The sequence below is a fragment of the Dermatophagoides farinae genome, chromosome 1, assembly GCF_024713945.1.
Source record: "Dermatophagoides farinae isolate YC_2012a chromosome 1, ASM2471394v1, whole genome shotgun sequence".
In the NCBI taxonomy this organism is placed as follows: domain Eukaryota; kingdom Metazoa; phylum Arthropoda; class Arachnida; order Sarcoptiformes; family Pyroglyphidae; genus Dermatophagoides; species Dermatophagoides farinae.
The window spans coordinates 4,399,783-4,423,535 of NC_134677.1; the positions used below are offsets into that span (position 1 = coordinate 4,399,783).

General features: G+C 30.5%; 2 protein-coding genes across 5 annotated transcripts; both read left to right on the forward strand.

Moving 5' to 3' along the window:
• Window positions 1-200: 200 nt before the first annotated feature.
• Window positions 201-17,560, forward strand: Mcr (macroglobulin complement-related). 4 transcript variants are annotated; one of them, XM_075735051.1, is made up of 13 exons: window positions 201-569; window positions 746-988; window positions 1,233-1,533; window positions 9,325-9,794; window positions 11,324-11,796; window positions 12,194-12,310; window positions 12,442-12,526; window positions 12,609-12,768; window positions 12,832-13,965; window positions 14,024-14,186; window positions 14,242-16,457; window positions 16,516-16,621; window positions 16,687-17,560. In XM_075735051.1, the coding sequence occupies exons 4-13, from the start codon at window positions 9,430-9,432 to the stop codon at window positions 16,899-16,901; spliced, it is 5,034 nt and encodes a 1,677-aa protein (XP_075591166.1). In that variant the 5' UTR covers window positions 201-569; window positions 746-988; window positions 1,233-1,533; window positions 9,325-9,429; the 3' UTR covers window positions 16,902-17,560. The 4 variants fall into 4 exon arrangements, with proteins under 4 accessions (XP_075591166.1, XP_075591172.1, XP_075591186.1 ...); XM_075735057.1 differs by lacking the exon at window positions 746-988; XM_075735071.1 differs by lacking the exons at window positions 746-988; window positions 1,233-1,533.
• Window positions 17,561-21,419: 3,859 nt separating this feature from the next.
• Window positions 21,420-23,218, forward strand: LOC124491763 (uncharacterized). The gene is made up of 2 exons (XM_047054463.2): window positions 21,420-22,866; window positions 22,938-23,218. Exons 1-2 carry the CDS (start codon window positions 21,420-21,422, stop codon window positions 23,216-23,218), a joined length of 1,728 nt encoding a protein of 575 aa, XP_046910419.2.
• Window positions 23,219-23,753: the final 535 nt, after the last annotated feature.

Sequence of the window (23,753 nt, forward strand, 5' to 3'; positions counted from 1 at the left end):
ACCAGTGTCTATCAGATAATTATGCCACTAGATCTAAAAATCTACTGGTATTGCTATTTCCTGTCTTATACCACTAGATTTATGTTAGAAGGACCACCTTCTTTTTTTTGAATGCATTATGCTATCACAGTTTCAAATGTTCATATACGAACACACATCACATCATCACATTACAATGAATGCATATAACATTGCCGCGCGGCAGTTCATTTTCCGTAAGCGAATGAGCAAATGAATTGATGATCATTGGCATATCGAGACTGGCCGCTCAAGCTATCTGAACAAATTTAACCATTCTTCATTGGATTTTTACAATTCTTCGTTGATGATCTTATGAAATCACTTTGCACGAAAAATAGCAAACAAAAAACTTGTTCGATGTCTTGTTTGTTGTGTGTTGGTAAAGTTGCGTGCAATCTAAAAGTTTTCGGTTTGGCTTAATATTCTTTCAGTTTGATGAAACCTGTATAATACCTGTGGATGTTGTTTTTTTTTACTCATGAGTTAAACCAATGAAATGATGCGGCTTTTTTTCTCTTTCTATTGATTCATGTTGCTTCTTCTTCAAGGTATGTTTGTGTGTGTGTGTGTGTGTGAGTGTGTGTTGTATTATGATTTTGTCTTGTCAACATTTGAAATTTTCATCGAGTGAAATTATCATTCGTCACATATTATTTGTTATTTGATGAATAATCCTTTTTCTACTGTTTTAAAACTTTAATATTATTCTAACTTCATTATCCAGGATCAAATTGCGCCAAAAATGTGAAAACACATCCACTCCAAAAGTTGTGGTATCGAATGTCTTTAACCGACCAAATAATAATAATAATAAAAAGGTTTATTATTATTATAAACAATAACACAAACAACTATCGGTTCAAATGATTGCCGAATAAGCCTGAATGTGTGTGTGTGTTTGTGTTTGTAAATGTGTGAATTCAATAAACTCGAATTTTCTTGTCGGTTTGTTTGCCAATATTAAATGGTTTGTGTTCATTAATCTCTATGGTTACCGTTTCCAACACCGGTGTTTTGTTTATCATTATTTTGTTTCATGTTTCTGGATCATCCATCCACAATTCGAATCACTGTGTATTTTTCGAATATAAATAATCACAGTTTTTTCATTAATTCAAGTTTCCACATATATCGAAAAGAAAAACAAATATTTATCTCTTTATTTAATTTGTTCACTGATGATTTCGATTTTGATTTTATTATTTGCACAGATTTCGATGATAATTGGCCCATTTTCATTTATTTGACAAACATCAATTCATGTGATTATGAAAACCGAAAAAAATTGACCAATAATAAAAAAAAATCTACTTAAACCACTTGTTTGCAAACTCAAGAGCATAAACATAATTTCAAGTCGTACAAATCAACGTGATACTATCGTCACTATTTGTCATAAAGTTATGAAGGAAATGAATTTTAAAAAATCAAACATTTCTTTCACAATTATCAGCATTCATTATTTTGATCCATAAGAATTTCCCAGAAACGAAAATATTTAAAAAATAAACGGTATGTTTTTATTTTCGTTCCAAATATAATAGTCTTGTTATTACCACTACTAAAACATAGTTTGATTATTATAACTCTGAATATGGTTGGCAGGTGTCTTTTTTTAAAATAATTTTTTCATTCTATCAATGAAAATAATCATTATCATCATCATCATCATCATCATTATTGATAATTACAGTACCACATGAATTAACCACTATCTTTATGAACACGCATACATTCCATTGAATTTTTTCTCCTGCCTATTTTGTTGTTTACCTGTTGTTCATTTTTTGCGTTCTTGCTTTTTATTTGTTTCTTTGTATATACCACGCCAAACATTTCGATATTTGTATATTAAAAGAACGAAATAAAACTCGTTTCAAAAAAAAGTTGCCTACTAGGTACATCGATTGTCGACCCAACTGTCATGATTTGGCCACCGAATGAATTTTCTTTAGTTTTGTATGTTTATGATGATGATAATAGTGATGGTGGTGGTGCAATGATCGTTGCATTTCATGCACCCTGGCCACCAACATATGACAGTCAAGTTAGGTTGCAAGCGAACCACATCGTTCCATTCATTCAAATAAATCTTCACTTGTTGTTTCATTGGCTGGTTTTTTTTCGAATCGAATTGAATAGAATATAATAGAATGGATGACTGAATGTCATTTGTCTTATTCTGGGTGTGTATTGGTGATGCAATAACATAATGCTAAACCATAATGATGTTAGTTAGTGTAGCTATCTGATAACAATCTTTTGATGAATATGAAATGTGCTAGATTAGACTTCTAAAAAAATGACAACAGCTGTAACAGGAGCAAAAAAAAAAAAAGAATAGGAAATAAACAGTCACTAAACGAAGTTATAACAAGGGTCATCTTGATCATTTGATCTGCATTAATATATGTGGTCCAGTGTATTCAATAAGAGATTGATCATAAGGGTCATATAATCATGAAAAATACATTACTGACAGTCAGTGTTTCTGTGTGTGTGTGTACGGGTCAACAATTCATTTGAATAAATTTGTTTGTAAATTCGAAAAATTTTTTCATTTCATCACAAATGTTTATATTTTGTTGATGAGAAAAGAATGCCTTCGGTAAAAATGATCGAAAGATTTGCTGTCCACATCCATGATCATCATCATCATCGAGTTTGATTTTAATATTTGATGGCTTAATTGGGCTTAAAAAAACTGTTGGTGACAACCGATATTGAAAATTTTTTGAATTTCTCATCAGTTTCTTTCACGATGAATGCATTCAATTAATGAAAAAAAAATTTGATGCCGATCCTTTTTTTTCAGTTTCATCATTTCGTTACATTTCGATATTTGCAATATAGTCATGCATGACATTCAATTTGAGTTTATATGAAGATTTTTTTTTTGGCCTGCTATATCTTGACGTTTGCATCGTGTGTGGCTATGTTTGGCAAAAGTCAAGAATCAAGGGCTGCAATATCTTTGATATTTTATACACCTTTTTGAGAAAAAAAATGCTTGAATCATGAATTTTGTTGGCAATTTAAAATTTTGGTTTTTTGCCCACAATGTCGTGGTCATGTCCATGTCACGTGTGTCTTTATGTGTGTGTGTGTGTTTTTCTCATGTTTTTGACCCAGTCTCGTCAATGTCCGGTCACTCGACCGATTTTGTTTTCATTTGTTTTGTTTAGTCTAGTTCATACAATGAAATTTTTGAATCAGTTTGTATTTCCATTAGATAGCTGCATTTGGGGGTTATGACCAAATGCAGCAATCTGGTCTATTTTGTTAGCTTTCATATGTGATTTGAAATTGTCTGGTCAAGCTGACACGTGTTTTCATTATCGATTGTAATCAACTGCAACATGTTCGTTTGGGTTGTATTTTTGTTGTTGTTTAATTCATAAACCCAAAGGATTGAGTAGCAGATGATTTTGACATAATTATTATGATGTTATGTTACCATGGTCATCAATGTGGCAATGTCCATTTGTTTAATTTTATTTCTGTTACATAGATTAGATCCATTTTTTTCTTATTGACATAATATGTCTATAGCCGCCAATACATAGATTCAGATTGAAAGAATGTATTAAAAGTCATTGACTTGCAGATTTCATCCAACAACAAAAAAAAATTATTGGAAAGCAAAGTTAAAAGAAAAATTTAATTGTCGAATTTTCAATAGCTAAATTTACCGCAAAACCAAATTAGACGATTTTTGTTTGATTTTCTTTTACCCAATTTTTTCGTTGATGATTCATTCTTCGGATCATCAATTCTAATGTTTTTGTTTGAATTCATGCATGTTATAACAATATCCTTGTTTGCCGAACATGTGTATCAAAAATGTAACGGCTGTAAATGGATTGTTTTTTCAACTCATGTGAACATTGTCATCGATTGACATAGAAATGAAAGCCATTTTGTATCAATCATCAATGATTTCTTTTTTTTCTCATTTGGTTACCATTTAATATGACCAAATGATTCAGCATTCATAGTATAGTATATAGTATGAAATGATGATGATTATTATATAATAATCCGATTGTTTCTCAGTTGATCCACTTTTTATTACCATCTGTAATCGATTGATAGTTTACCGAATGTACAGTACTTGATATGATAATAATAATAATAATAATTTGATCTATTCGAAAATTTTTCATTTGATTGTTGAAACGAAAAATTTTTTTTTGTTCATTTTTTTCGAGCATATTATTTTTGTATCAACATCCACAAATACACACAAACATAGATAAATGGATCGACACATAAAACATGTGTCGGCCACAGATGTGTCAGAATCCATCTTTTTTTTGAGGGTTTTTAGTTATTAATGTGTTTGTATATTTTTGTGTAATGCACGCTCCAATATCGACACCTCTATAACACAAATATCACACAAATAAAATGAACACAACAGACACACTTCACAACAGAAAATATTCTATAGCAAAAAAAAATGTTCATAAATTCCTGATGAATCATCAGGCTAAAAAAAAAATTTTTAACATTTTCTCTAGGATGACAGAACCGCAACACTGAATCTTGTTTTTTATTTTCTGTTTGTTGTTTGGCATACGTTTTGATCATCATAATCTTAACACATTGTAACAACAACAGAAAATGTTTGCATGAAAGATACTATTCAACCATTCATTCATTCATTGATGCATATACTGCATTTAATGATTGAACCATTTATTATATTTTATCCTCATTGTATTTGCCTCTATATGTTTTCAGGATTGTATTAGATGATGAACATTATCATTTCAAAAACGGGTATCCATTATGATTCATAATACAGTAGCTAGAATCACAATCATTGCTGTCAATAATCGAGATATATTTTTTTTCCTCTGATCCACCGTATAGAAAGTATTCATGACCGATGTTTATTTGTCCATTCTATGTTCACTGCCATATTTCAGAGGTTCAACAAAAATGTTTACAACTTGTGAAAATAAGAATTTTTTTATTTATTTTCCAACTTGTATGGTGCCGGGATTGAGAAGAAAAAATATCTAAATTTGGCCATCATTTTTTGTTGTTGTTGTTGGTTTGTTTATTTTTTTTTGACATACTGACATTTCTGACGAATAATTTATTCTTGTGTGATCATCACCATCATCATCATCATTAATTTATATCGACTGACAAGTCAATTTTTTATCCCTCACTATCCCATTAGCAATCATATCTGAAAATGATTGTCCTCTTCAATTAATTAATTTTTGAATTGATTGATTCAATGATTGACATTAGATAATGATCGATTTAATGATGGAATCTATTAAATGTCATCGTTCATTCAATTTTTCAATGAAATTATATGCAAATAACGAATTCATTTGAGTGACTAAATCAACTTTTTCTTGAATTGAAAATGTTAACTCTTAAAATCTTTTTGGGATAGTCTATAAAAGTTTTTTTTTCACACTTTATTTGTTTGAATTTTTCTCCGTTTTTAATTCATTCACTGTATACAGTTTTTATGAAATGAATTTATTACTAGATGTTGTTGTTTCTGTGTTATGAAATTAAAAAAGAACAACAACAACAACAACGATGATGATGACAAGTTGATTAATTTTTATGGCCATTGCCATAATTATTATAACTACTATCATTATCATCATCTGCCATGTAATACTACGCCCTGATTTTTTTTTATTCGAATTGGAATTTTATTTTTCATTTGTTGTTTGACATTGATAAAATGAACTTTGGATGGAAAACTTTTTTTTTCCAATTTTGCTGTTGATGCTACTGTTCAATGTTGAATTTACATTTCTTAGATTCGTGATTGTTACAAACATTTTTAAGGCTTCCGTTTCGTTTTCCTCATATTTCATTTTGTTAGTTTGTTGCATAAATATCGCTGAAAAGTTGAATAACATAAAAACAATATATTGAAAAAATCAACGAACCACACGAAAAAAAAGAACATCAACAATCATTGAATCAAGTCTTATTGATGACACGCAATAAGAATGGTTTTGGAGAAATTTTCTTTTGAAAAAAATGGCAGGTGTTTGACGTCATTTCATTAGCATCATGGATTTTTGTTTGGTTTCCTTGTTTTTCTTATTGAACTCTTCTCTCATTTTGTGTAAGTGCGGCCATTTTCATTCCAAACTTCATCCAAGATATTGGATAAAAAAAAGATTGGCGTCTGTCTTTACAATGTCTATTTACTATAGAGATATTCAACTGAAAATAAATGTTGATGAAATATGAAATTCGTTCATCATCATAATCATCATTGCTTATGATGAGTACAAGCATATTCTATTTTTATGGAATTTCACCATTTTCGAAAGGCTTCTTTCATCAACTTGTGAAAGTGAAAAAATGCGATTTTCTTGAAATTGAATACAAATGATAATTAAATCAAACATCAATGAAAAATTGAAAAACCGTATTTGTGTAGTGAAAGTCTACAATAGAAAAAGTATCGAAAGAAACAATATTTTTAGCACATTGAACTCATTGTTCGTAACTGTAGGAAATAAAAAGAAGAATAAAGCCGATTATTATAGCTAATTATAGTTGATCTGTAGCCAATGATGATTAGCTATTATTGATCACGATCACCATAAATATTATATAAATCATCAAACACAGAATTTACTGCGGTTTTCACTTATCATTCAATTCTGAATTGAACGGAAAATTTTACTCTACATTTTCATATATATAGCTGAATAATTACGATCATCAATGATATAATTCTTTTGAAATTGTTGTTATTTTTGGTTGTTGAAATGATTGTAATACATCAAAATTTCTTCATGGTTTTCATTGTAAACCCACACATACACACAGAATATCATGCTTTGTCTAATTAGTTGCCATTCGACTCTACAACTTTTTCTTCTCACACACTATAGATTTTTAACTAATTTAATGTTGTGTGTATGTGTTTCACATCCTTGAATTAAAAAAAAAATCCACCGAATATAGAGAATTTATTCGTGTATTTTTCAAGTGTTTTTCTCGCAAACCATATCTCTTGTTTTATATACCTGATTCGTGTGTGTGTATGTGTATTTGTTTGATACCATCAAACACTACATGTGTGTGTGTATTCATGATGATGATTAATGGTCACCGACCTATACAACAAACGGCAGGTGCACATCGAATATATATTATATAATAATAATAATTTAATGTATTGCACTAAAATTATACAATTGAGGATGCCAGACAGTGCACTAGCAAACAGACACACACACAATGATTTTCCTATTTAGGATGATGATGATGAGGATCGATTTTTTTTGGGCGCTTCTTTGTTTTTTTATATGTTTTTCGAGTTTTCATTGATTATCAATCTTGACACTATGATATTCGGTGTTTTTGTTGGTTTTCATTTGCCGATCAGTTGGGCTATTGACCTAATGACTCACCAATAATTTTTTTTTTCTCGTATTACAGAAATTATTTTTCGAAATCTATTCACCAGAGAATCGATGCGGCTGTTTTTTATTGTTTTCAAATTTGAAATTTTTTCCATCATAGTTTCCATTTGAGACATAAGGCTGATGATGATGATATTTGCTATGAAACAATTGGGAATAAAAAAAAACGATACAAAAAAAAGATGAAAACCGGCATGTTGTCCTGTGTTTATTTTTTCTGTTGTCTGTTTTTAATTCTTTGTCGATTCAACACTTTATTTTTAGCAAGTTAAATAATTCAAGCGAATAAATTTTTTTGGTTTTGTTTTTGATGAACGCAAAAATAACTTTTGTCAAAGGACATTTGTTTGTCATTTGGACGACAAATGATTCTTCTTACTTAGAAACAATATAGAAACACATTAGGGCCGAAGTTCAGAATCTTATAGCTAATCTCTTGATTCTGCTACCATAGCTATAAAATAGTGAAAGAGTTTATGATTGTTGAAAAATTGGAGCGGATATCAATGGACAAACATGACTTGATTGAAATTCCTAGGCAACTATTATAGTTGATATGCTTTTCATTTTTGTGTGTGCATGTCATTTTCTGTGTCATTTTCAAGATTTAACGCTTACGATAAATCACACACGCAGCCTTTTGCTTATGACACATTCACACCAAAGTTGGACACATCATCATCATCACTTGTTTGTTTATACGTTTGGAGTTGATGATGAAAGATTATTTTTAGATTGACATTCATTATCATAATTCATAGTCCGAATGAATGAATGAAATCATGGTGATGGTCGACATTGCTATGGATCGAATGACGGTCATAATGATGATGACACAATCCAATTGAATGAATAGATGAATGAAATCATATTGTTCATTAATTTTATTTCTTATGAGTTAAACTAATAAATAGAAAAAAAATTTATTTGAAAGTCTAAACAAATAGATGTACAGTGATTGCTAATCTTTTAGTTTTGATTGCTTTGTTGGTTTGAATTGTAATCAAATGAATGATGAAAATTTACCACCACACATAAACCACAAGCAGCAGCATTCAACATCCAAAACATTCATTTATGATGATCGAGCAGGATCGGCCTCACAACCACGATGGATTTTTTTTCACGTTTATTTATCGTTTTTGGAAACTGGAGTTATTTGTTACAGAAATTTTGCTGGGAAAACACCTATGAATGAATGAATGAATAGGGAAAAAAAATATTGAACGACAACAATAGTGATCATTTTGTATGTTCAGGTGTTCCATTTGGTATTATTTTTTTGTGTTAGCCTCACTTCCGAACTTGGCTGGTTGATTGGTTTTGTGACCATGTGGGCTCGTGCTTGTTTTGTCTGTATGTATATATGTTCATTCAGGCAACGAGGCCCTTATTGACTTTCATGCAGACAAAAGATCAAATAGTCTATTCATTTTTCCAACACCCGGTACTGGTTTTTTGTTTGTTTGTTCTGGTCTTTCATTTTTTTTTCGTCGTTGCTATTATTAAGATGGTACTAGTTCATTTTGTTCTTCTTTTGAATCGGATATTCTCACCTTAACTATGATTACAAATCAAACTTTCTATTCAATCATACGCACATTGGGTTCTCCATTTTGTTTGAGGTTTTATTTTTTTATTTTTTTGAAAAAGTACACCACTTGAAAATTGGAACTTTAAAAATTTAATTTAATCATTCAATAAGCCACGAAGAGTTTTTTCATTTTTTAAAGTGGATGAATGAATAATAACTTAAATAATGAAACTGTTGCATAATATTACATTGTATAAAGCATTGCATTGTAAATGATTTTTATGATTCAATTTTTTTCAATAATTTTGTATTTTTTTTTTTATTATCATTTCATTATAGATTTCACGCATCCATCATCATCGTTTTATTGATATAATTAAATTGAAAATTCCGGAAACCGGATATATTTTTCATTGAATAGAATGCAATGATGCTATAATAATAATGTTTATAATGGATGATGATTCAATAGTTGAAAGTCATCAATCGGGACATTGGCAACGGCGACGACAACGACAATTTCAACAAAAACACCAATCATTATTGGTTCAAAAAAATTGGATTGAAATGTACAAGTATTCAACATTGTTTCATGGCCATTATCGAAGGTTATTATGTTGCCTACTTGTATTGATATTTTTCCTCATCGAAGGAATTCAATCACAACAATTTACGCCTATCGAACAACCAGGCTCACAACAACAAACACCATCGATATCATCATCACAATACCCTTCGGATTTAAAAATTCTGGCCAATAACAATCCTAACATCAACGATATAAATAGTGATCTCATTCTACCCGAACCGTAAGTTTATTCTTTTTTCTGATGATTTTTACAATTTAAATTTTGTCTTATTATTGATTAGATAGATGCCTACTAGCAAAACTTGACAAAATCATTGCATTATTGATTATTCTACTTTTTTCCTAGTGTATTATAGTGAAAAAATGCTCTAATTCTTTTCATTCCATTTAAATGTTTTCTCAATAGTTTTCTATTGCAACTTTGGACCTGTTCTGCTTATTAGCAAAAACATTCACGTTGATTTCATTCAATCATTCTTGTCTTTTTCACCAAAAAAAAACTACAGAATATGGCACGTGTTTTGTCTTAATGGTGAATGTGTCAATCAGTCAAAAAAAATTTTTTCCATCTCACTGCTTCACTGTGATTTGTGTTAAGAGCATGTTTCGTATCTTTTATTTTTGGTAGTGATGATGTTCAACCTTTCACGTAATATATTCTAACCTTAACGTTCGTGCCTTATTTTTTTGCCGTTTGTTCCACTTTAATTGGCCCATTTTCAATGTTGTTTGACATTTAAAGAAGGGGAATAACATCTATGATTCATCCATATAACATTGAATTTAGAATTACGATTCTTATTATTTTTATTGCGAATTTGAAATAATAATAATAATAAAGCGATTTGCTCGAACGCTTTTCATAACCACGATTGTGTGTTTGTGAGTGTTGCAAAAAAAATAAATTTCAATGCCGCCATTGCCATATTCAAAAAAGACTACTAGACTAGAATTGGTTGAGAGAATGTAACCAAAGAAAAAAAAATTTCCATCCATGTCATTGAACCATTGTCGCGTGCATAATCAATGTTCATTCAGCTTGTATTGTTTGTCTGTATATGTGTAACTGTTCGATGATGAAAGATACAGCTGGGCCATGTGATCCAGAAACAATTATTTTTTTGGCGAGCAAAGCAGGGTGCGTGATTCGCCTATATATTGTGATAATTCTTATGAGGATAGTAATGATGATGATTTTGTTTTTTATATGAAAAAACAAGGATCAAACATTTAAAATCAAACAAAATAAAGAATTACAATAATAGCGATATTAATATTGATTAAATCTATTTTTTGGTTTTTTCAATTGAATCGATGAATGATGCTCATATGATGATGGCTAGATTTCATTTCATACTTGTCCCATTTCAGTTTGTTCATTTATTTTCTGAAATCAAATGATCCTGATGATGATTTTTTTTCTCACCATTACCAGAAATATCAATTTGATTTTTTTTTATCTGAACAAAACATAGTGAAATTACAAATTCCAAATGTGAATACATATAAGATCCGGACTTGCAAAATTCAATGGACTTGATCGAATTCATTGAAAAGCGGGCTCCTATTCAATATAAGCAATGATCCGTATGGTCTTTTTTTGTGATGTATAAAAAATTTTTCCAAGTCTTTAGAAAAAAATTAATGACCTCTGACCGTGTTTCTGTTTGTGTGATTTGAATTTCAAATATTGTGATTTTCGCATTGATCAAAATAATAATAATTGTTTTTTATCCCGTTTCTTTTCAGAACTTATTTCATTGTAGCATCTCGTATTGTACGTCCCGGTCAAGTATATCGTTTACTAGTGACCATTTATCGTAGCGCTTCACCAATCAATGTTCGAGCTTCTTTACAACGTAATGGTATCGAATTATCATCAGCTGTGCAATTATGTAAAGAAAGTATTCCGGAAACATTGCTATTACGAATGCCAACGAATTCTTTACCCGGTACATATAAATTATGGATCGAAGGTAATGTTAATGAATATTTTGGTGGCAATATATTCCATAATGAAACAAAATTGGAATTCGAACAACGTTTTATGACCATATTTATAACGACCGACAAGCCGGTCTATATGCAAGGACAGACAGTACGATTTCGTGCAATGCCCGTCACAACGGATCTGAAATCATTTACCGATGCAATCGATATTTATATGCTTGATCCTCGAGGCACAATCATGAGACGTTGGCTTTCAAGACAAACGAATCTTGGTATGTATTCGTGTCTAGAATTATAATTTTTTTTTGAAATTTTGCTTAGTTTACACCTTTTTTCCCTGATATTACAATTCATAGCGTATATTAGTGATAGTAAACAAACTAATTAAGATATAGAATTATATACCACTGGGAAATAAAAGAGAATTTAGAATTTTGTTTTTGATGAAATTTTCTGCTCAGATCAGCTTTCGACAAATTTCAATTTTCGAAAGAAATTGTTTTTATGTTGCTATAGGCTAAATTTTTTCATCAGCTTTTGTTTGATTTCATGCCAATGATTTTTCTCAAATTCTTGTTTTGAACAATGTTATTAATCGATCATCATTAACATCATGGCCAATAAATGTTTTGTTGTTTTGCCTACGTTTCGTCTTATTATTATAATCAGGTGCCGTCAGTCTTGAATATCCACTATCACAGCAGCCGGTCTATGGACAAAATTGGACGATTAAAGTTGTCGCTCAAGGACAGGTGGAAACAAAACATTTTGCTGTTGAAGAATTCTGTATGTACATTTATTTAACTGTGATTACAAAATGACCAATTGTCCTTTTTCTCTTCACTTTTTGATCGATTCGATGCGTTTTTATTTCGATGAAATGAATGAATTTTGATGATGATTATAATTGACGATAGATCAAACTCGTTTCGAAGTAAATGTTTCAATGTCTGCATTCTTCCAAGATACGGACGCCTACATTCGTGGTTCAGTGATGTCCAAGTAAGTATTGTTCGAATTATTGTTGTTCGTTGACCACAATTATGACGGCATAATTCAACTATTTTATCTTTATTTCATATAGTTTTACGAGTGGTGTGCCAATCATCGGTAATTTGACCATTGTATATACATTGCAATTAGCTTCAACTTCCTATTCATTGTCTTCATCAACCATTTATAATAATAATCGAGCTAATATTAATTATTTTGATCGACCTGCCATCGAAACGACCGAACGATATGTATGATCTGATGTATGTTGTTTATTTTATTAATTAATGAAATTTTTTCTACAATTTGAATAGTTTGATGGATATTATGAATTTCGTTTACCAATGTCAGAAATTATCACACAATTAGCGAAAGGTGCACAGGTCGATGGCGCTATGCTTACTGTAACTGCTTATGTTGGTGAACGTTTCCTCAATCTAATCTATTCCGGTTATGCAAAAGCCTATATATTCAATTCTAAAATTCGTCTAAAATTTTTGGGCCCAAATCCACAAACTTTTAAACCACCAATGCCTTTCAAAGCCTATGCAGTATTGTCACATTCGGATGGATCGCCTATACATCGTGATTATCTTTACACCGATCGAATTGAAGTCCATACACGTGTAAATTCAAGAGGAGGAATACTAGGATCCTTCAAAGAAGAAGTGCCAATGTCGAAAAATGAATACGGTCTTTGGGAAATTAAAGTTAATTTACGAAATCTGCTTAACAATGACATGTTAGCTCTTAAAAATGTTGATTCGATATCATTGCAAGCATTTTTCAAAGATGTTTATGGTTCAACGGTTAAATCTCCTGAGTTACGCGTTTTCGCTACCTATGCTCCCAATAATCGTTTAATTCAGATATCAACAAGTACAATGAAACCTAGTGTTGGCCAATATATCATTTTCCATGTACGCACAAATTACTATGTCAACCTGTTCAGTTATTTAGTCATATCAAAGGGAATCATTTTGGTTGCTGGTCGTGAAGAGATGAACTCAATGTTAAAAACATTCACATTTACGATTTCATCGGAAATGGCGCCAAGCGCTACAATTATCGTATATGATGTTGCACCTGGCGGAGAAGTGATCGCCGATTCATTGACATTCCCTGTTGATGGCATTTCTCGTAACAATTTCACTGTTGCATTGAATAATCGGAAAGATAAAACAGGTGATACGATTGAAGTGGTGGTTTTTGCACAACCTGGCTCATATATTGGTTTATCAGCATTGGATAAAGATCTTTTTGGTATAAATGCTGACAATCAACTTAGTTACGCACATGTCCAACAAAAAATGATCAGTTTTGATGATATTCTACCGTTGAATAATGCATCATTAAGCTATAGCTGGTATTCACGTTACGGAATTCTCGACCGATTCTTTTATTTCCCATCACCAACATTTGGCATCGATACTAATCAAACATTTGAGGTATATCATTTATAAATGATTCAAAACGAAAATTCTAATGATGGTTTTTTTATAATAGCATGCCGGTCTTATTGTATTCACCGATGGCAATCTAGTACGTCGACCAGAAACTTGTAATCGAACTCGTGGATTACTCACCTGTATGGATGGTGGATGTTATCATTTTTCGAAAAAATGCGATGGTCGTTCGGATTGTCGTGATGGAAGTGACGAAAGCCTTTGTATGTTTGAATTTTTTTTCTCTTTTTGCGATTATATTCGATTTTTTCTCATTAGGTCAAAATAACGACCAATATAATATGGCTCATTTTCGTATGACACGAACGAATCGTTTACAACGTTTATATGACAATAGTTGGCTATGGAAAGATGTTTTTATTGGTCCACTCGGCTATCATATATTCAAAGTTCCAGTACCAAACGCTCCAGTTAATTGGATTATATCCGCATTCGGAATGAGTAAATCACATGGATTCGGTATTCAACGTTCCAAACTGAAGCATTCAAGTGTCCGTCCATTTTATATGAATGTTGAAATGCCTTCGAGTTGTTTGCTTGGAGAACAGATTGGTATTCGTATCAGTATTTTCAATTATCTTCCATATGAAATTGAAGTGGTCGTTATTCTTGCTCGATCTCCCGATTACAAATTCGTTCACGTCGAATCACTTGGTCGAGTGCAATCGTATAATCCACGTACATCGTTCGGACAACATCAACATTTGATCATGATTTATCCTAGTCGAACCAAAGTTGTTTACATGCCCATTGTTGCTACAAGAATCGGTGACATCAATGTTACTGTTATGGCCAAAACACAAGTAGCCAAAGATATTGTTACAAAAACAATTCATGTTGAACCGGATGGAATACCACAAATGACACACACATCGGTTGTTCTTGATTTATCACAAGGTGCCTACCTGATAAAATATCTTGAAACGAATGTCACCGAAAGTCCAATTATACCCTATCGAAAAGAACGACGCTATGTTTTTGGATCAAATCGTGCAAAAGTCACCGTCGTTGGTGATGTTATTGGTCCTGCTTTTCCAACGATACCTATGAATGCTACCTCTATGCTAAGAAAACCATTCGATGCATCCGAACCGTCAATGTTTAGCTTTGCTGTAAACGTATACACATTGCTTTATCTTCGTTACACCGGCCAAAGAAAACCGAACCTCGAGAAAGAAGTTTTCCGATACTTAAACATTGATTATCAACGTCAATTAAGTTACCAGAATTCGGATGGTTCATTCCGAGCTTTTCGATGGCATCAAACACCATCAGTATGGATGACTGCATTCTGTGCTCGTATTTTACACCTTTCAACGTTTCAAGAATGGGAAAATTTCCTTTACATTGATCCCAAAGTAATACAGAATGCTATCGTTTGGTTGTTGAACCAACAGCAAGCAGATGGCTCATTTGTTGAATACCCGATGCAGAGTCCATTAAATCGACGAACCAATATGACTTCAAGCATATCGTTAACTGCTCATGTTTTGATCACATTGGCCGAAGTTCGTGATCTAAGTGGTGAAGTTGATTCAAAAGCTACTAGTGCACGAACTTCAGCGCAACGATTTCTTGAAAGAGCTTTACATGTGGTTAAAGATTATGAAGATCCATATGAACTTGCCATTGTAACCTATGCCTTAACATTGGTCGAATCAGTCGAAGCTGTTGAAGGTTTTAATCATCTTTACTTACGAATGCGTGAAGTTAGCGGTATGCGTTATTGGGGCAAAGAACCTGTAGCTCCTATTCGTACACAGGTAGAAAGTAATCGACCATTTATACTGCCACGTCTTCCAAATAGATTTGACTCCTCAAATGTCGCTACAACTGCTTACGGATTATTAATCCATATCAAGCGTCAAGCATTCATACAGAAAGAAATTGTTGAATGGCTCAATTTCCAACGTTTATATGATTCAGGATGGTCAACAACTGAAGACACAATTGTCGCCCTACAAGCATTGATCGATTATTCAAACAAAGATCGTTTACGTGATGTCACCGATATAACTATAACAGTCGAAGCTCCAACGTCTCATAATTTTTCCTCAATGATACATATAAACGAAGAGAATATCTCGAAAATGCAATCGATCGATATACCAAATGCATTTGGTGCAGTCACAATCAAAGCTCAAGGATCTGGTGTAGCTATCGTACAATTAAATGTGGAATATTGTGTTGATTGGCCACAATTCCAGATTCAACCACCGATTCGATCATTTGATCTAGATGTATCCGCTACATTTACTGGGCGTAATAGTTCACATATTACATTTAAATCTTGTCAACGATGGATACATACACGAGAAAGTCTATCATCTGGTATGGCCGTTCTAGAAGTAACCGTACCTACCGGCTATTTCATACAACAGCAAGATCTGGATAGAATGGTTCGTTCTAACATTCAGAACAAATTGAAAGAAGCACGATATTTCGAACGAAAAGTTGTCTTCTATTTTAATTCTGTAAGTAATCTGAAATTTTTCTAATGAGGCAAGTTCTAATCAAATTTTCTGTTTTCAGCTTGATACAAGTTTTACTTGCGTTTCATTTACGGTACAACGATGGTATCCAGTTGCAAATCTTACACGTTACATTCCTATCCGTGTTTATGATTATTATGCTCCAGGTAAATCATTATTAATATTCAAAACATGTTCTTATTTTTTTCTGTCTCTCTCTCTCTTTCTACAGAACGTTTCAATGAAACAATGTTCAGTACACAGAATTTATATTATCTAAGCGTCTGTCATGTCTGTGGTTCTTATCAATGTCCATATTGTCCAATTTTCAGCTCTTCACCTTATTGTTCATCACCGAATTTGATTTTATTATTCATATCCATATTGATGGTAATCATCACAATGTTTTATTCATCATCACCATCATCAAATATTGTCATTATTTAAAGAAAAATGTCACCATTATAACAAAATAATCTTGTTAAATGAATTGAATTATCGCTTGCTTATCTGTATCTCATTGTTGCTATTGTTGAATATATGTTATGTACGTTTGTATTACGTTAAACATCAGTCATCATATTTTTCATTCATTCATTCGATTTGTTAACTGGCCATTTTTTGGGAGAAAATTTCACTGACGGGCCATAGAACTAAAATGATATTTTCCTCAATTTTTTTTTTGATTTTTATTTATGATAATGAAAAATACACAATAACAAGAAAAATTTTATTCATTTATTCATGTCAAACGCAATATCACATCCCATTGGATTCTATTATCAATGAAATTATAATGACATTATCCGATGAGATTACCTTTGTACATTTCTTATCTGTATTTTTAAATTATATTTTTATTTTAGTTTTTTTCTTACTGCTTCTTATATATTTTTCATACAGCTTCCAATCATTATGAAAAGTTAATGGAATTCGGAGAAAAAAGACTAATGAAATTTCCGATTCACCTTATTCAATAAGGCTTATTGGTAATGTCGATTATCTGAATCTGTATAAATGTGTTTATAATTTTTTCTTGATGTCATCCTAAACATGCTTATTTCTTATTCTTATTCAAAAAATAATGAATTTTTTTTAAAGAGAAAGAATCGGTTATATTATTAATAGATGGTCATAAGATGTCAGTAACGGTCAATTTTAAATTGTCACTTGTAGTAAATCGTTTATGCCGGACGATTTAGGATCAGTAGTGTCAATGATGATGGTTTTTTTTGTTTTTTTTTCCTCATCGAGCATTTTGAAATGATATGAATGGCTAAAAAACTTTTTTCTTTCTATACAGAATAAAACATATTGGCATCAATTTTATGATCCCATTATACACCGTTGATGTTTAAAGTTGATGATGTGAAAATCAATATTTCATTCAAATACAAATCGAATTTATGTAGGAATAATGGTTACTATCTGGTACGGAAAAGATTAAATAAAAAAACCTCCGATAATGATGATGATGATGATGATGGCAATGAAAATGGACAATGAACAATGCAAAACGTATAAAACAATCAATGAAAACAAATGGTTTATTGAACCGTAAAAAAAATTCCAACAGCGATATCGATAATATACACAAATGCCTATTATTTTGATCTAACTAGTCAAAAGATTTTCTATGAAGAAATCAATGTGTATATTGCAAAATTATTACACAGAGAAATAATAGATTGAATCGATTGAATTTTGATTATTGGTTTTTGTTTTTTATTCTCATGTTCTCATGTTGACTTTTTTTGAAGATTCCATATATTGCTTATACTAATGATTTCTGAAAATGATGATGGTGATGATGATTATGGTTTTAGAAAACCAACATTTGAGAATAAGTTTTAGTTTTTTTTTCTGTACAAACTATGGTGTCAAATGGTCATTTAGATAAATTAGCACAATAGTCAAAGTGTAGAATATTTGTCATTGATATTCAGTCTGTAATGTTTGCTCTATAGTCAGATGACCGATGAATCAACACTGTTTTACCCATATATATAGAGAAAATATTCCTGATGATAGTCAATTTGATGTCTTTCCTGATCGTGTGTGTGTGTACTCAACCTTCATTGATCTTTGTTTTTCTTCTGATCAACTATATTTGTATTATTATTTTATTCGTTTTCATTTGTTTTATTGTCATTAAATCATTAAATTAATTAAATAAATATAACACAAAGCAACAATGACTCAGAAACAAAAAAAAAACAAGAATCAGTTGATGAAACAAAATGGAAGAAATGAGAAAAAGAAATAAAAACAATCAGTGAAGCGTAATAATTAACGATAGTAATACGGTTTTAGCAACGTTGTTACTATGGAAGCTTTTTTTATTTTAATGGTACGTTTTTTCTGGTTTATGCTTCCAGAAAAAAAAATTCATCAAAAATGAATAATCGCAACTGACCACCAAGTAAAAATAAAAGTATCATTATTTTCAATAATGTGATTATACATACAAAATAGTGTTACCAAATTTAATGACAACAATCATATCATAACAATAATTAGATTGTATGTATGGCCATACCAATACTCTCAATACACTCCATTCACTCTTTTCATTCATATTAGTGGAATATTATAGAATTTTTTTTAGAAATTGAGAATGAGAATAAAATGGCAATGACAAAAAGAATTCTCAAGACCAAAACTAAAAAAAAAAAAATTAATAATCACCTTTATGTTGTCATTATAAAAAGTAGGAAAAATAGTGAAACAAAATGTTGAATACTAAAGTTCTGAGTGCAATATTTATAGTTCATTATAATCATGATGATGAACATGATAAACAGTTAAGCCAATTAACATGGGTAATAGGGTTAAAAACAAATTCTTGACGCAAGTAATAAGCCAAAAAAAAAAAGAAAAATAAAACTCGGACCATCAAAGATTTATGAATGATGAAGACAAATGAAAGAAAAAAAAATTTGATCTAACGTGCGTCAGATGTTAAATTTTTTTTTTGCTGACGATTTCAAAAAAAGTGAAAAATGACATTTTAAAAAATCTCTTAGTCTGTAAACTTTTCAAACAATTAGCTTCATAAAAAAATGTCGATCATTCTATAATGATTCGATAATTCAAAACAGCCAAAAAGCATAAATTTTTACGCATCATTTATTACGCAAAAAGTAAAAAAAAATGAAACCATACCAAAAAACAATGAGCTCTGATTAATCGAATGAAAATTTACGGTCGCTATGGTCATTACCAACTAATGATATTGATTTAAAAAATTGGAATCATATGATACCACAATTTTTTGGCAAAAAAAAGCACGTAATAAATTTATCATCGTCGTCGGACACAATGACTTTCTGATTTCTTTTTTATTAATCATTAAACCATTCATATATTTTATTATTTCAAAAGACGTCTTGCTGTAAAGAATTTAATTCACTTTTTATTCATCCATTCTCTATTCAGTTCACATGACTTTTATAAATTCTATTCCTATTTAAGTGTTTGCATTCCTTTTATTTTCATCATCATTGACATCATTCCAAATGAAACAAAAAAAAATCCCCGATTACAATAAAAGTGGACAATTTTTGCTCTTTTCAAATAAATGTAAATATTCATCACATGTCCAATTCTTTTGGGATTAACTAATTGAATAGCTCTCTCTTGGTTCAACCACATTTTCAAACAATTTTTTTGGACTGTAAAGAATGCGTTTGTTTGCATTGCTCACCTTATTTAACTATGAAATTTTTTTTTCAAGCATTTCTTTATCTATCTTCAGTTGATAAATGGCAATAATGATGCTGATGATGATGAAAGAAAATAAGAATAAATAGACTATTATTCTATTGCTACGAATGAACGGAAACAAATAATATAATAACAAAATTAAAATACATTAAAATTCTGTCTGAAAACTCTCAGACGTTCTTATAAAAAAAAAGTTCTATACATGTAATATATACTGTATGAAAGATGAAGCTCTATAGGAATTTTTTCTTCTTCACAAATGTTTTCATTCATCGTTTTATCACGCAATGCCAACAATGAACAAAAAAAAATGAGAAGAAAATGAAAATTCTACGATTTTTTTTTATTTAGATGATTCTCGAATAGACATAAATGTCAAGTACAATGAACAAAATTACATATACACGAACCGACAGAATCTGAAACTGATAGCATCGAGAAAGAGAAAGCGAGAGAGAGAGTGAATTCATTTTATATTAAATCATCATCATTAAATTACAATTTCCATGTGTATGAAGGAAGAAAAAAATAAAAATGAAAATAAAGTTAATTAAATTTAGCATTTGTATTATTATTAAATGAACCATCACTTTGGGATTGACATCCTCTTCTATTATCAATACACATACAAAACACGAATGAAAGAAAACGTTTTTTTGGACCAGTCATATTTATAATGGTCCAAGTGACCCTTCAAATTTTGTTATTCAAAACGAAATAAAGTGAACTTTTTTCTTTTTTATGATTTTCAATTACGATAATCATTAGTTAATGAATTCGAGAATGGAATTAAATTCAAGCTTTCAAGCTGCTGTGTGATTCTTAAACAAAATTGAATCGTTGATCGAATTTTATGCAATTTTTCCAGAACAGAAATTCTAATTTTATATCGGAAACGATTTGCAACAAATGAATAAAAAACAATTCCAAACTTAACGTTAACACAAACGCGAAATATTTAAAGTATTTTTCAGTTCTAATATTGAATCAAGTAAACAATACAACCGACGTAATGATCTTTGAAAAGATGATATTCATTTCGATAAACAACAATAAAAACAATACATAATCATCATATACGACAATTGTAGCGTTTTAAATTATTTTCGATGAATGATAATCTCAAGAATATTCGATTTATTCAACAATGAATAGTCAACAATGTACAATAGGTTTTATAAAAAAGTATGTATTTTTGTAAGAAATTTGTTATTTATTATTTCTTTATGAATGTGAATAATGACGGATTCTCTAAAATCTCAGATTTCATTTCTCGAAAAATCAATAGATTCATCGATGGCCAATGTGTTGACAGATTATCATTTCGAATTGATTGATAAAAAATTTCAGTCATTTTTCAATCAAGTCAATCACTATTATTTGATCGATGATTCGATCAATGATACTACCATAAAGGATGAACACTCATGGATAATTTATTATGTTAATAATTGCGTTATTGAACGACCAATCGGATGGATTGATGGAGCAATCAAAATAGAAGATAATAACATTCGAAAGAATTGTTCAAACTCATTGATTATTATGAAATTGAATCGGAAAAATAGACTACAACTGAATGATTTCAGACGATTGAATACAAATTCAGAGAAAGCCTTTCGATTTTGTTTTGATTCTTTCTATGGGGAAAAAATTGAAAAAAAATTCATCATAAATAGCTCATTAAATCCAAGCAAAAATTTTGTTTTAGAAGCTGACGCAAAAATGTACGTCCATGTTGAAACATTAAAGATTTTTGAAAATGATAAAAATGCTCTGCCCATAACGCAACCAGCAACAGTTGAAATACAGTCAGGATGTATTGATTTATTTTTTTCAGCAGATGATTCAATCTATATTTGTCGTTCACAATCCGATCAAGAATTTCGTATCAGGATTGTATCTGAAAATTATCAAATAGATTATGCCACTATTAACAAAGAATTGCTTCATGAAAAAAACGAAACTCGTGCGATGATTGAAAAGAAAAATAGCTTAAAGCCACGCATTTCTTTGTCCAATAAAATAATACGAAGAAACCTTTTTCAATTGGCTGATATGAAACAAACGCTGTCATCATTATTAAAAACAAATTTGATATCAAAAACTAGAAACAACGAATTGACCGAAAAAGAAGCGAAAAAAAATATAAAAAATGAACTGGAAACATTTGAAACTGTGAAAAATCATACAGATGAACCTAACAACTATGATGAACAACCATCAAATCAAGAAACACAAATGATAATCCGAAGCAAAGAATCGTCAGAAATTCAACTTGAAACTAACGACGAACAACAGCCAAAAGCTCTAGATCTATTAGAATCAAATGAAGCGCAATCAGAAATGACAAAAATTTTTCAAAATTATTTTCAAAAGACAAAAGCAATACCATTTGATGAAATTGAAAAGTTTATCAAGTTGGATTCGGTTTTAATTGTCAAAAAAATTAAATTAAATAATTTGGCTTCTTCTTCAGCTGTCATTTCATCACAGAAATCCACTATTGCAGATCAAAGTGCGCAATCATTATCAAGTCCGGTGACAGAATCAACACAAACATCACCATCAATAACAGATAGAGAAATATTACGAAAATCGGCCATACATCACATACAGAAATGTATACGATATCTAGAACATGTGGATAATTTCGTAGCAAATAATAAGGCTAATTTTAATGAAGGTATGAGAATTTTCCGGTGAAAAATTCTATAATCTGATTTTTTTTTTGAATTTTACATTCGTAAAACACAGATGCAATCGAAAAAAAATTCAATCGTTTACGAAGACGATTAAATGACAAACTAATGACAACTATCGATCGTGTTGAAGATTATATTCGACCATTGATCGGTGATGACGGCGGGAATACTACCAATATTAATTCTACTAAGCAAAGTGAGCATAATTTTTTTTACGAGTTGGTCGAAAAAATATTCAAACTAATAGCATCCATGGAACATGAATTATTTCGAATGATTTCCAAACAGATAATGACTTGTCTAATGAAAATAAACAACAAATATTTGCTTTGAAACACGCATATATTCATCAAATAATGAATTTATACACAGATCGTACCAACAAAAAAAAATCATTCAACTTTTTTTGAATTTATTAACAGAAATTAGTATGTTTGGGATGTTCAACACTTATTGTGGACAAATGACATACCCAAAAAAAGATATCATCATTTTTTTTATTGTTGCTGGAAATCAGTTTTTTCATCTTTGAGTCCTTCATTGTGTTATTATTATTTTCTTTTGTTGTCATTTCCATTCAGATTCGTGTCTGTAAGTGTTTTTCTCAAAAAATTTAAATTTCATTCCACTTTATAAAAAATTATCATCGCCATTGTCTCAAGCATCATTTCAAATTGATTTATTCGTTTACATTTATATCCTAATGTAACATTTTTTTTTTTCTTTTCAATCTTAAATACATGCACACACATATAATCAATAGCACTGAAAATTCTTTTGTTTTTCATTCGATATTTTAATGAAAATTGCATTTGCTTATTGCTATTTTGATTATTATGATGTTTTACACATAAAATTTCCTATTTCA

What these genes read in the sequence shown, in the direction of transcription:
- Mcr (XM_075735051.1), top strand. Translation starts at nt 9,430, where the DNA reads ATGTTTATAATGGATGATGATTCAATAGTTGAAAGTCATCAATCGGGA. An exon ending in TTCAAGACAAACGAATCTTG is followed by an intron (nt 11,797 to 12,193) that starts GTATGTATTCGT and finishes TATTATAATCAG; the next exon opens with GTGCCGTCAGTCTTGAATAT. An exon ending in ATACTAATCAAACATTTGAG is followed by an intron (nt 13,966 to 14,023) that starts GTATATCATTTA and finishes TTTTTATAATAG; the next exon opens with CATGCCGGTCTTATTGTATT.
- LOC124491763 (XM_047054463.2), top strand. Translation starts at nt 21,420, where the DNA reads ATGACGGATTCTCTAAAATCTCAGATTTCATTTCTCGAAAAATCAATA. An exon ending in TAAGGCTAATTTTAATGAAG is followed by an intron (nt 22,867 to 22,937) that starts GTATGAGAATTT and finishes CGTAAAACACAG; the next exon opens with ATGCAATCGAAAAAAAATTC.